This window comes from Dendronephthya gigantea, unplaced genomic scaffold, assembly GCF_004324835.1.
Source record: "Dendronephthya gigantea isolate DGI-Jeju-01 unplaced genomic scaffold, DenGig_1.0 000239F, whole genome shotgun sequence".
NCBI classification, from domain to species: Eukaryota; Metazoa; Cnidaria; class Anthozoa; order Malacalcyonacea; family Nephtheidae; genus Dendronephthya; species Dendronephthya gigantea.
Genome location: NW_021163249.1, coordinates 1 through 14,901, shown reverse-complemented (window position 1 = coordinate 14,901; position 14,901 = coordinate 1). Strand labels below are relative to the sequence as shown.

Genomic DNA, 14,901 nt, shown 5'->3' with positions numbered 1-14,901 from the left:
TTTCCGAAGGAGCACGGTGCTTTTACAAAAGTGCGGTCTACAAAAAGTTGCCGTGTAAACGTGTAAATAGCGAAGTACGAGTTTTGGCACGGGTGCCTATTCTTAGGCGTGCCGTGCCCAAAACGCTTGTCGTGTAAACCGGCCTTCAGATGCGATCTAATAAACAGAAGCATTTTTTAATTGTCAAATTAATGCCGTATGTCCTCAGGCGAAATATTGAAACGGGATCTCTCGATTATGACCACTTAAGATTTTATTCAGAGAGACATGAAAAAATTTCGACATACGTTTTTTTAATTGGAGAACTCAGTGGATTTTCATATAGGCCGAGACAATCGTGTTTTTAAATTTGTCTTCACGCGGCTAGATTTCTCACATTGGAACCAAATATTTCATCTCCAAATGAAAGGACCATTTGTACGTTTTGCATGGTCTATCGCTAATCTTCGTTGTATGTAGCTTATAGTAAATATAGAGAAACTTTTATTACCTTGGAAGAGGACAAAAATCTTCTATATTTTCAGCATTTTGTCATGGAATCTAAAAAGGTTATGAAAAGTTATAAAATTATGGGTATATTCCGCAATTCAGACGAAATCGAATGAACATAAGAATTTGTTAATTGTCATATTAATGCCGTATGTCCTGAGGCGAAACATTGGAACGGGGTCTCTCGATTATGACCACTTAAGATTTTACTCAGTGAGAGCAAAATAAATTTTTAAATACGTTTTTTAATTGGAGAACTCGGTGGAATGGCATATAGTACGAGACAATTGTGTTTATAAATTTGTCTTCCTGTGTCTGTATTTCTCACATTGCGACCATTTATTTCATCCGTAGATGAAAGGACCGTTGGTACATTTTGGTCTATCCCCAATCTTTCTTGTATATAGCTTTTAGTAAATACAGCGAATATTTTATCTGAAAACAGTTGCTTCAACTGGCTTATTTTACCTTGGATGAGGAAAAAAATCTTCTATACTTGCAGTATTTCGTCATGAAATCTAAAATGGTTATAAAATGTCATAAACCATGGGCTATATTCCGCAATTCAGATGCGATCTAATAAACAGAAGCATTTTTTAATTGTCAAATTAATGCCGTATGTCCTCAGGCGAAATATTGAAACGGGATCTCTCGATTACGACCACTTAAGATTTTATTCAGAGAGACATGAATAAATTTCGACATACGTTTTTTTAATTGGAGAACTCAGTGGATTTCCATATAGGCCGAGACAATCGTGTTTTTAAATTTGTCTTCACGTGGCTAGATATCTCTCCCATTGGAACCAAATATTTCATCTCCAAACGAAAGGACCATTCGTACGTTTCGCATGGTCTATCGCTAATCTTCCTCGCATAAAGCTTATAGTAAATATACGGAATCTTTTATCTGAAAACAATTGCTTCAAATAGCTTATTATTTTTTACCTTGGAAGAGGCCAAAAACTTCTATATTTGAAGCATGTCGTCATGAAATCTAAAAAGGTTAAAAAATGTCTCAATTATGCTCTAAAAATTCCGTAATTCAGACGCGATCGAATGAATTAACAGAAGAATTTGTTAATTGTCACATTAATACCGTATATCCCGAGGCTATAAACATTGGAACGGGGCGTCTGGATCATGACCACTTAAGATTTTATTCAGTGAGAACATGAATAAATTTCGACATACTTTTTAATTGGAGAACTCGGTGGATTTCCATAGAGGACGAGATAATCGTGTTTTTAAATTTGTCTTCACGTGGCTAGATTTCTCACAATGGAATCAAATATTTCATCTCCAAATGAAAGGACCATTCGTACGTTTTGCATGGTCTATCGCTAATCTTCGTTGTATGTAGCTTATAGTAAATATAGAGAAACTTTTATTACCTTGGAAGAGGACAAAAATCTTCTATATTTTCAGCATTTCGTCATGAAATCTAAAAAGGTTATGAAAAGTTATAAAATTATGGGCTATATTCCGCAATTCAGACGAAATCGAATGAACATAAGAATTTGTTAATTGTCATATTAATGCCGTATGTCCTGAGGCGAAACATTGGAACGGGGTCTCTCGATTATGACCACTTAAGATTTTACTCAGTGAGAGCAAAATAAATTTTTAAATACGTTTTTTAATTGGAGAACTCGGTGGAATGGCATATAGTACGAGACAATTGTGTTTTAAAATTTGTTTTCCTGTGTCTGTATTTCTCACATTGCGACCATTTATTTCATCCGTACATGAAAGGACCACTCGTATATTTTGGTCTATCTCCAATCTTTCTTGTATAGAGCTTTTAGTAAATACAGCGAATATTTGATCTGAAAACAGTTGCTTCAACTGGCCTATTGTACCTTGGATGAAGAAAAAAATCTTCTATACTTGCAGTATTTCGTCATGAAATCTAAAATGGTTATAACATGTCATAAACTATGGGCTATATTCCGCAATTCATATGCGATCTAATACACAGAAGCATTTTTTTAATGGTCAAATTAATGCCGTATGTCCTCAGGCGAAATATTGAAACGGGATCTTTCGATTATGACCACTTAAGATTTTATTCAGAGAGACATGAATAAATTTCGACATACGTTTTTTTAATGGGAGAACTCGCTGGATTTTCATATTGGCCGAGACAATCGTGTTTTTAAATTTGTCTTCACGTGGCTAGATTTTTCACATTGGAACCAAATATTTCATCTCCAAATGAAAGGACCATTCGTACGTTTTGCATGGTCTATCGCTAATCTTCGTTGTAAGTAGCTTATAGTAAATATAGAGAAACTTTTATTACCTTGGAAGAAAACAAAAATCTTCTATATTTTCAGCATTTCGTCATGAAATCTAAAAAGGTTATGAAAAGTTATAAAATTATGGGCTATATTCCGCAATTCAGACGAAATCGAATGAACATAAGAATTTGTTAATTGTCATATTAATGCCGTATGTCCTGAGGCGAAACATTGGAACGGGGTCTCTCGATTATGACCACTTAAGATTTTACTCAGTGAGAGCAAAATAAATTTTTAAATACGTTTTTTAATTGGAGATCGAACCCGGTGGAATGGCATATAGTACGAGACTATTCTGTTTTAAAATTTGTCTTCCTGTGTCTGTATTTCTCACATTGCGACCATTTATTTCATCCGTACATGAAAGGACCATTGGTACAATTTGGTCTATCCCCAATCTTTCTTGTATATAGCTTTTAGTAAATACAGCGAATATTTTATCTGAAAACAGTTGCTTCAACTGGCCTATTGTACCTTGGATGAGGAAAAAAATCTTCTATACTTGCAGTACTTCGTCATGAAATCTAAAATGGTTATAAAAAAACCTATTTTGTGTGAACTGTAGTTGCGCATTAAATCATAATCCAATTCACTTTTAGACCAAGGGGCACGTTATATAAAAGCGTAGTTAACTTTTAACTATAGTTAGTGACAGAATTGACCAATGAGAGTCGTGCATGTACTTCTGAGTTAATTACGATTTAACCACACAAAATTTAGTTAAGAGTTTCATACAACCTGCCCCCAGTAGGCTTTTTAGGGGAAAGTGATGGAGATGGGTGAGCCCCGAGGGCACAGAAACAGGCGAATGGGCCACTGCAGAGCAACATTTAACTATTTTAGGATTTTTCTATCAACCATTAATGGACCTCTGGTATTTATCTTGATTTGGCTAAATACCGCAAATCATATTCATATAATAATAATGTTTTGGTTACAATTTAGCACGTCGCTATATATAGCTCAAAATCGGGATAAATTTAATGCTTTTGGATTTTTCATCGACTTCAGCAGAAAATAGTGTTTTGACTACATACTTTCAGTTTCATACGCAGCACAACTTTCGGTCTCAGAGGTTTGGAACTCAAATTTGAGGAAAAAGAAAATCACTGGCCTAAACTTCCAGCTGATGATATTGTTCAAGTTTACCGAAATGTTCACTGACGCAATCTTGTTAATTCTATCAATAATGTGCTTACAACAATGAGGTAGTCGAATGACAACATAAGAGACGTTTCCAGAATGTCAATGATCATCTTAAGATAACGTTGGTTGCCTTGTGTTGTTTTACCACGTTCTGATGGCTTTAAAGCAAGAAGACATGGGTATCAATATGTGAAGGTATTCATATGCGAAGAAAGAATAGCAGCATATACCTTCAGGAATTTATTGAATTTCTTACGAGCTTCCTTAAATTGTCCGACTTGAAGGTAAGCCAGGCCCCAGGCTCCCCAGACAGCTCCCGGATCAAGTCCACATTTTGTAGTTACCTCCATCGCCAAGGACAGACTTTCATTCTCAATCAATTTGTCGCGAAGTCGCCTGAGAAAAGGAGAATTTGTAACTTACATAATTTTGGTGGAATACATGAATGTCCAGTAGTCAATTGCACATGCATAAGTGAATTGCGCGTATTGCTGAATTCTGGAATATTTAAATATTTCTATTCGTATATGGGGATGGATACACAATTTCACTTGGCAACGCATTTGCGAAAGGTTTAATCTCGAAATCGTTTTTAAATGCAAAAATCCCGCAAAAAAGCGAGCAGTATTTCTTTTAAATGCTAACATTAACGTTTGAAAGACTTGTATGCTGTTCAGCGATTACCAATTGGGTGATATTGTAAAAAGCAGAGAACAGATATGACCTAAAGTTGGCTATAGCAAACTGACGGGGTTTCTCTTGCAATGATTAGGGTGATTCGATTAATTGGAACATACTCAGTCGAATCTGTAATTATATCATGCATATAGAGCGCAGATATATCATATTATTATATACACAAGCGCCAGATATGAGGTATGCTGCAATTTCATTGGTTGGCTACTAGACAGATATTAGCTCATATCTGTCTAGTAGAGAAAGTAAACAAAATGGCCGAAAGATTTGGGGAGTTGAGTGAAATAGAAATCCAAGCTTTAGATGATAATAGCACACCAAAATGCACCGAAAGGGCGACAAAGTTTGTGTATATGGCCGATAGCTATCAGCTCATATACGACTCGAGTTCGCAGAATAACTGTTAAATATATAACAGATAACATACCTTGCAGACTGGGAAGACATCAAGTCTTCAATCGATGGCACTTCATAGAAATTGGATTCTATGAGGAATTTTACCAACTCCACACGACTCATGTAACTAAAGAGCAAAGATATAACACATGCCTGACTCAGACTGTGAAATCATACACAAATATAATTAATGTTGATGTTAGCCAGTATACATAAGAAAGTTTTCTCTCGTCCATGATTGCATGGCTATCAGGCTATGTCAACATTACAATCGTCAACAATTATATACGATATTCCTGAGTGCTCAATCGTCAAATCTTTCACCTGGGGATCAAATGAAAGACACGAAAATTTGCTCATACTCACGTGTCACATAGTTCCACGCCGTGAGTTTCGCCACAAATCGTAAATTTCAACTTAGCATGATACAACAGTTGACAGATGATGCTGGAAAGACAGTACATACTTCATCTTATACAGTTGTTCGGTCGAGACAACCAAATTGAAAGTATTTGTTTCAACAATCTGACTAATCTGTCTTTACATAGTATACTGCCTTTTAAGACAACTTGCTTGCCCGGAATTTGCTTTTGCATGGATGTTTCATTAAGTTTCTCACCTTATATTAACAGATTGTTGTCAATTTCTTCGCTCATTCCTAGTTTCTGTGATAGTTTATTGCAAAGGTCGAGCAAAAGCTCTGCACAGGTTTTACTATCGCCATGCAACGCCAGGATCGAGGTGCATAGAGACGAACTAGGAGCCTGCAAGAGAGATGAAAATCAGGTGGGAATGAGCGTAGCAGGGTCTTTTGATAATGGTGTTTGGTTTATTTGGCACAAGACAAGGCCAAGGGGGGAGTCATGACAACTCAAGCTTATCATTCTGTCGTGAGATCACTGAGGATATATAACAAAAAAGCTCCAAAGAACAACATCAGTTTTGTAATCTCAAGTTATATACAACAAGACAACAAATTTGCGGTGATTTTTTGACTTTATTTCAAAGTCATTCTCGACCAATTCTCACTTGTTTGAAAACGACTTTGAAATAAAGTCGAAATATTACCGCAAAATTGTTGTTTTGTTTTATATCTTCAGTTTACAAGATGTTGTTTTTTGGAGCATATGTCTTTTCTATATATTTCATCAAAGTCTGCTGTTAATAAAGGCATATTCAACATAGCACATAATAATACATTCAACATGTCAGATTGACCTCACATGCCGTTGCAACGTTTCAAATGGGCCTCAACAGCAAGTTCACAGCATGTTGATAAATATTTTTACTCTTACACATAAACCATTTAAAATAATATAGATAATTAACAGGGGGAAATGGCAAGGCAAACGAAAAAGATTACACTACACCTTTCTTTAAATTTTATTACATTATTAGCGATAAAAATACACATTCATATAATATGCAAACAGCTATACTCAATTCTCTACCAAAGGCAGCGACGCTTTATAGTCAGAGAAATTAGAGCCACTAAAATCTAGAACAAACAGTCAAAGCTGGAGACCTGATCCCTTTGGCTTCATAAATCGTGTGATAAATAATATACAACAGTCATTATACAAATAATGATACTTCTTGGTGAGATCGTTAGAGCAATATAACCTATATTGCTGTGTATCAACGTCCACAAATCACCAACTTGACGAATTTGGCGAGCACAGTTTCAAATTAATGTTAACGTAGGTTGTAAGTAAAAGACTATAAAAAGCCATTTGTGGGGGTTGCAAATTTTAAATGAGCTACAGCAGGAAATCCGTAGTTCTCACTAGGAGGTGTTAATGTGGGGGCGAGCTATAAGTCCAGGCTGCATCGTTTTTCCCGTATCTTACATTGGCTTCAGGGATCGAAAAAGATTGCTGTGAGGCAGTTCAAACATGTTGTTGTGAAAACATATTGTGGTCGTGATTTCTGGCAAACAATACGCACTATCACGAACAATCCTTAAATGGTCGAAGAAATTAAAATGGTTTAAATATTTAAATACCATTTAATGCGGGATATAGTTGACTGATTTCAGCCAATGAAGCTAATAATCAAACTGAAACTTCGTCAAAACCAAACAATGATATCGATTCAGCTTTTTTAAGCGACATGGCGCAAGGCTACGAGGATTGTAGATTCAGAGGTCTTGTTGATGACAACCTTCGTTGTTTAATCTGCAAGGGTGTTCTACGAGATCATGTACGATGTGAAAACAATGAACACTATTTTTGCCGACATTGCATTACAGCTTCACTTGGGAAATCACAACAATGTCCTGAATGTGAGGACAGTCTTACAGTTGAAACACTTGCCAACGTTCAGTCTGGTATTGCCGAAAGATTATCAGAGTTGGAAATCTCTTGTCGATACAAACAACGCGGTTGTGAGAAGCTGGTGAAACTAGGCTCCCTTGAAGCACACGAGATGAGTTGTGGTTTCAGCAAAGCGGCGTGTTCGGAGGACGAATGTGATACCGATTTAAACCCTTCAGAAAGACTGGATCAGGAAGCCAGTGTTGTAAGTGACTGTTGTGAGACTAAGGGTAAAACATTCCCTTCACGAGATCAACTTCATGAGCTAAAAACTGACTTGAATGAATTTCGCTCTTTTGTTCAAAATGAAATAGTGGAGGAATTACGAAAGGGGGGAGCGTCGGGGAATTGACCGACATCATTAAGCAGCTCGACCTTTCCCAGCACAATGCTCAGTGGATTGAATCGCAGCTTCGATTACCGTTCGCCTGTCGAGGTCACACAACTGTCCTCTTTCAAAACAGTTTCTACGTCATAGGTGGGCTCACGGAGTGCCAAGATTTAGCCCTTGATACTGTTCACGTGATTCCATTGACCCCTCCCTATAAACCAGAGTTGGTGTGTAAATTACCGGAACCCAAATGTTTTCATGGCGCGACGGTGGTGAACGACAAGATCTACATCATCGGTGGTTGTAAGCAATACACGGACACAGCCTCAGACGCTGTTACAGAATATGATCCTGTGAAAAAATGCACGAAACAGCTCAAGTCTCTCCCATATCCCGTCACCGGTATGGCGACGGCAAATTGGCAGAACAAAATCCTAGCGGTTGGTGGCATCAACCGAAAAGGTAAGTACCTAGATTCTGTCATCATGTACGACATCGGCACGCAACGTCATCATATCTTACCCCGGATGGGAAAAAAGAGAGCATATTGTACAGCGGTTGTTGTCGGCAACAAGTTGATAGTGATGGGAGGTGCTGATGAACGAAGTTCAAGGATAAGTTCGGTGGAATGTTACGACTTTCAAACTTACACGTGGAACGATATGGCGCCAATGGACGAGCCTCGCGCCTATGCAACCGCTGTTGTGAATTATTCTTAAATGCAATCGAACCTCCAATAAGACTATGGGCACAAACCACGTACCCAAGGTTTCTCCAACATATTGAACATATTTTCCCTTGGATCGTGTGGACAGACGTCAAAGCGATAAACTAAATAAAAACGCACGAAAACGACGCTCGTTTGCACATCGCCCAAGTGGTCAACCTCCATCTGTAGGGACATGGTCCAGAAATTCGAAGTGATGATACCGATAGACGACTGCAATATTGTTATGCAAGGAATTCATTGCCTCTAGCCGAGTTCATGTCTGTATTGACTTAGACGGTTAGAGCCACTAAAGAAGAATTTGTCAATTTCATCGGAGTTTAACGATGGAGGAAGATATACACATGCTAATGCTATCTTTGACATTGTTCGTGGTAGCCATTTAGGGCGAATTACGATCCATAAACATTCATGATCCACGCTAGAAAGATCATATCGAACTTTTGTTGGGATAGAGTCTTTAATAAAAAAGGCTACGCCGCCACCTCTACCATATTCTCTATCATTCCTAACTAAGTTGAATTGTGGTAATCCAGGAAGGTGCACAGCTTCATCTGGTACATCATTGGATAACCACGTCTCTGAAATCATCACAATGTCAGTTTTTCTATTGTCGATAACATGCGAAAGTTCATCAGTTTTCTTCAAAATTGATCGAGCATTTAGACTCAAAATATTAGGTAAATTACGATTGGGTTTAAAGTTCTCGATCGTGCGTATTTTAACCAAATTTGAAGTATTTCTTGAATTGTCGGCATTCGAAGTATTTCTTGTATTACATCGGGTAGTAATTCGGACAGGAATCTTGCTAATAATTTTATCATGACAATCAGATGCGTTCTGGGAGTTTAGACAAGAGTTCCCATTGGTGGTTGTAGGGAGAGATCGTATCTCGGTTGGTGCGGCCATAAACGTGTTAAATTTTGTTTCCATGGTTTCCGAGCTCTCTTTTGGGGTCGGTCGTCGGGTAAAAAATGACCATCATGTATTTGATTGGCGTTCTTCTTCGTGTAGAATCCTCTTTTTGGTGAAAAGGGCATATTGTGTTTACGAGTTTGAACTTTTTTAGGGTGCTTGAAATCACAACGATTACCTTTTAGACACCGACCGCGACGTTTGAGGAATGGGCAGAAAGTGTTGGCTTTTAAAGGGAAATCATATCCGCCATTCTTCATCTCTGTAGTTCTCTGTGGTGGGCCTGTAGTGGCGATCTGCTTAGGTTGCTGTTGGTCCTTAGTTAGCAGGTGATATTTATTTTGCTGCTTGCTTCGATAGTCGTTAATTTGTTTATCAATATCTTCTACCATCGTCACTCCAGCTTCGTCATTCTCTGTTTCTATATTAATTGTCTGTTCGTATTGGGTTTGCTCCTCAGATTCTGAATGATATTTAGTGTACTGCTTAGTACGGTAATCATGAATTTGTTTATCAGTCTGATCTACCAACCCAATTCCGGCTTCTGTATCATTACGTGATTCATTTGTTAAATCAACAGTATTAGGTGTGTTTTCAATACTGTCATGTCCATGCTTTGATATAGTAAGTTCAGTGGAGCGTGTCGTGGCATTGTATAGAGATTTGATTATGCAAATTTCTTCGCGAAGGTGTTTGATTTCAAGCTCTAATTTCGCATTTTTCAGCTTTTCTTCCTCGAAATCAAGTTGTAATAGCTTCATTTCGTTACTTAAATGCGATACTGTAAAGGACAGGGATTCCTCTTGAAGGGAATCTTGTAATGAATGCATTGCATCGAGTCTACTTTTAATTATTTCGATCTGAAGCATAACGTTATCTGTATTGTCGTCGACTCGACCACAGCGCGTTTCGTGCAACTTTGTATGGTCTTCATATACACTTTGAGGAGAAACATTTTGATCGATTAAATATTTTCTGGCCAATATACCCTGGGTTCCTTTCAAGGTTAGGGTATTTAGTTTCCCGGGTACCATATCACCACGAGGTCTGAAGTAGAGGCGTCGAACCTTTTTGCATTGCCTCCAGAAGGCCGCCATTTCCCTTGTTCACAAAAAACCGTATCAACGAATTCTTGCAAGGATTCGTAGTCGTCGCACCATTTGATTCGCTCTCCATCATAAATAACTCGTTTGGATGTGATGTATACATTTATCTTATCAAAATCGCAGTCATTACGAATATTACCTCTGTTTATATCAGAGCTACGTTCAAGCTGACCGCCCGCCATGTTGTCCAACTTAATTTTCAAGTAGCGAACATTATCAATGAAAGCGAGTACGATTGAACTCAGTAAAAGTCTAGGGACTACTTTTGTCAGTTCTGAGATGATCTTACTAAAATGTGCTAGTTACTGAGAATAATTCGTTTCTGATGGCTTGTTTTCTGTTTTTAAACCATCTATTTGTTTAGCAAGCGCTGAATTCCGAGAAAGACTAGACTCAGCAGTTCTAAAATTGGATGACGAATTTAATTTTGATGGTAACCAAGGAGGCGCCAGGCTAAGTCTAAATGAAGAATCAAATGAAGAGATTCGAGAAAACTTTCTGTATGAACAAGTAAGTGGAGAATTGAAATATATATTTTTAGGCCGTATTCTCTGGCACGAAAAGTCGCTTAGAAAACGATTTTCGTTGCCCCCCTTCGGGCACTACTTGAAAACACGATAGAAAATTAGGATATTCCGTATTCTCTGGCACGAAAAGTCGCTTAGAAAACGATTTTCGTTGCCCCCTTCGGGCACTACTTGAAAACACGATAGAAAATTAGGATAAATTATAGAAAGTCTAAATTCACTTGTTTTCACCTTCACAAACCTGCAGTTTTCGAGCATTTCATCTTCGAAAAATCAGTGAATTTGCATGTTTTGCAATACACGCGTAAAAATCATCATGTTGATGCAAGTTGTTAAAAACAGGAGTGAACAATGTTGTGCTGCACCCTGTGAACAGTATTGTTAACGATGTTGTTGAACCTTGTTGAGTCATCAATGTTGTTGCAACTTGTTACAACAACATAGCATCAATATTGATGATTCAACAACCTTCAACAACATTGTTAACAATACTGTTCCCAGGGTGCAGCACAACATTGTTCACTCCTGATGTGACAACATGATCAATTTTTGGCTGTGTACACCGACGCCATTTTGATTCAGGAAATGTCTACGATACTTGGTGTAATATACGACATATATAGCATATTCAGCAATTTTATACCGGTATTTACATGAAGTTTCGAGCATTTTTGCTGTGCAAGCAGGTTTCAACAAGGAAGCTTTCAGCTTTGAGTGGAGTTTTACGAGGTTTTCCGCAAATTTTCATAGTTTTTCAAAACTAAGTTAGTCAGAAGAGACTTAGACAACAATTAATCGGAAAAACATCCGCCAATTTGCGATTTTTCATAGCATTCTGCTCTTGGAATTTACAAATAAATAAGAACAACTTTATTTACACGCATCAAAATCATCCACGAGCGTTTTTTTTAGTCAATTTATATAAAATAATTACTACACAATTCTTTTCACGCATGCCCTTTGTTTTATATTAACTACTTTTATATACACACGTTTCTCAACAAAACTATTTACAACATCTCAGTTTTTTGACAAAGTTAATTACCAACGCCAACATCTATTTAAACGTGATTTGCAACGTACAACTACTGTACATGTTAAAATATTAAACACGCATACCAAGGTTGATATCAGCCATACGTTTTAATACCATTGTGGGAGAATTACGAGCGCCTTATAATTTTAAAACAAAATAAAATGTTGAACTCAACCCTTTTAATCGGACAGCTAATACCACAACTCATCATCGACGTCATCTCCGAAGTCCAGATTAGATCCTGATCCTTCAAGTTCATCATCGTCATCAGATTGAGCCAGGCCATAACTGCTATCATCGTCGTTACCATCTTCAACTACTGCATTCTGGCAATCACCACACGAACATAGGTCGGTGCACTTTAAGTCAGCCTTTTTGCAGGAACAACGCATGGTCCAGCATCTAGAGTCTTGCACTTGCACTCAACAAACTCAATTAAAGATCGCGGAGCGCGTGGGCGTGTCATCCAAGTTATCTCCAGCTCTTTATCGTCAAGCGTCCAGCCATTTCCAACCAGTGATGGAAGATCGACTTCTGCACTTAAACACTGATACCATGATGCTGCTTCATTGCTAATGCCATTACCGGTAAAAGCATGAAAGCCTGGTAAACAAAGAGCAACAGCCACGCCCAAGAATTTCGACATAATTGCTTCAAATACGCAACGACGTCTATCTCCCGTGCCAGTCAAGAAGAAAATCTCTTTCTGCATCTGTTGTTGCATACCAATCGCAGGTATAAGAACATCTGTATCAGGGCTTTTGATAATAACTTTATCGTACGTTGCTGCTGCGTGGTTAGCATGTAGAATTAAACGAGTGTCTGCTTCTTCGTGGTTGCTATGAAGCGAAGACACCTCATTACTTGTAACACTATCGATCGGGGAATCACCGGATATAAAACATAGCATCTTTCTTTAGCAGTTACGTACATAGTTGAAATGGAACACCACCGGGAGGAGTTACATGACCTCCAGTGTTCACATAAGAAAGAAATGAGGGATTCCTTGTTTTCACGCATCTTAAACACTTTTTCCACTGTTTTGGAACACTCTGATCTTTTCCGAAGATTTGAACTTTCTGGACTCCTTTTCACTTTTCAGCTCTTCGTTGTCTCTCTGCAATCTAATGACTGACAATCAAAAAACTGAGGTGTTGTAAATAGTTTTGTTGAGAAAACGTGTGTATTATAAATGTAGTTAATATAAAACAAAGGGGTATTGCTGGAAAGGAATTGTGTAGTAATTATTATATATAACTTGACTAGAAACAAAACGCTCGTGGATGATTTTGATGCGTGTAAGCAAAATTGGCGGGTGTCTAAGTCTTCTCTGACTAATTTAGTTTTGAAAAACTATGAAAATTTGCGAAAAACCTCGTAAAACTCCACGCAAAGCTTCCTTGTTGAAACCTGCTTGCACAGCAAAAATGCCCGAAACTTCATTTAAATACCGGTATAAAACTGCTGAATCTGCTATATATGTCGTATATTACACCAAGTATCCAAGACATTTCCTGAATCAAAATGGCGTCGATGTGTTGCAAAACATGCAAATTCACTGATTTTTCGAAGATGAAATGCTCGAAAACTGCAGGTTTGTGAAGGTGAAAACAAGTGAATTTAGACTTTCTATAATTTATCCTAATTTTCTATCGTGTTTTCAAGTAGTGCCCGAAGGGGGGCAACGAAACTGAACGATAATCGGCCACAGAATAGTGAGAATACGGCCTATTTGTTATTGCCTTATCTTGAAGGAACCTTTAAAATTTTCTCTATGATCTCTTGTCATTTTGTGATTTTTTCTCTCGTTTGGTCTTGTAATTTGACTTAAAATTGACCGCCATCTTGGAACGTCATTTTTTATGAAATATATTTAAACACTATCTTTTAAGTTAAAAACGACGCCATGCATTGTCTTAATAGTCCAATATATGGTATAGGCTATTTACTCATTTAGTCAAAATACTCGAGAGGACATACAAAATCTGTTACAAGGTCCCTTCATTCGTTCTGTTAATTGAGACAAATGAAAATGGGTTGCCATTGAAAATAGCATTTATGGGGGTTTTAGTTATGCCATTGTCTTCAGCACAAAGTCTTGCTTTCATTTAAAGAGAATATATTGCATTAAAGTGAGCCTTGGTGTTAAATACAATAGCTTACGTATTCGTGCTATAATATTATATTACATTTGTCAGCTAGCATGATTCACTTAATTGGTGCAAATCATTCAAGAGAAAAGCACTAAAGGTTAATCAAACTAATATTTATGCTCAATAAGTAAATGCCTAATATTTGACCTTCGAAAATTAATATTTTAAAATTGTATAAAGTTTTGTTACAGTTTTATTCACTCTTTTATCAGATTTGAAAACTATTTTAAAAACTTTTCTTTCTGAAGCTTTAGTTCTATTACTAACCGCATTTCGCCAATGACAATGGCAACCCATTTTCATTTGTCTCAATTAACAGAACGAATGAAGGGACCTTGTAACAGATTTTGTATGTCCTCTCGAGTATTTTGACTAAATGAGTAAATAGCCTATACCATATATTGGACTATTAAGACAATGCATGGCGTCGTTTTTAACTTAAAAGATAGTGTTTAAATATATTTCATAAAAAATGACGTTCCAAGATGGCGGTCAATTTTAAGTCAAATTACAAGACCAAACGAGAGAAAAAATCACAAAATGACAAGAGATCATAGAGAAAATTTTAAAGGTTCCTTCAAGATAAGGCAATAACAAATAGGCCGTATTCTCACTATTCTGTGGCCGATTATCGTTCAGTTTCGTTGCCCCCCTTCGGGCACTACTTGAAAACACGATAGAAAATTAGGATAAATTATAGAAAGTCTAAATTCACTTGTTTTCACCTTCACAAACCTGCAGTTTTCGAGCATTTCATCTTCG

General features: G+C 37.3%; 1 protein-coding gene across 1 annotated transcript; it reads right to left on the bottom strand.

Annotated features, from left to right (window-relative positions):
• Positions 1 to 3,948: 3,948 nt before the first annotated feature.
• On the bottom strand, positions 3,949 to 5,472 carry LOC114540538 (zinc finger FYVE domain-containing protein 26-like). The gene is made up of 4 exons (XM_028560656.1): positions 5,396 to 5,472; positions 5,061 to 5,156; positions 4,168 to 4,333; positions 3,949 to 4,095 (listed from the first exon to the last, which is right to left on the bottom strand). Exons 2-4 carry the CDS (start codon positions 5,150 to 5,152, stop codon positions 3,949 to 3,951), a joined length of 405 nt encoding a protein of 134 aa, XP_028416457.1. The 5' UTR covers positions 5,153 to 5,156; positions 5,396 to 5,472.
• Between the last annotated feature and the right edge of the window lie 9,429 nt (positions 5,473 to 14,901).

Bases quoted from the DNA above. Each gene is read 5' to 3' on its own strand.
- LOC114540538 (XM_028560656.1), bottom strand. From the start codon at position 5,152: ATGAGTCGTGTGGAGTTGGTAAAATTCCTCATAGAATCCAATTTCTAT. The intron at 4,334-5,060 runs GTATGTTATCTG...TCCTTTTCTCAG, and splicing joins ATGTCTTCCCAGTCTGCAAG to GCGACTTCGCGACAAATTGA. The intron at 4,096-4,167 runs GTATATGCTGCT...CTTGCTTTAAAG, and splicing joins AATTCAATAAATTCCTGAAG to CCATCAGAACGTGGTAAAAC.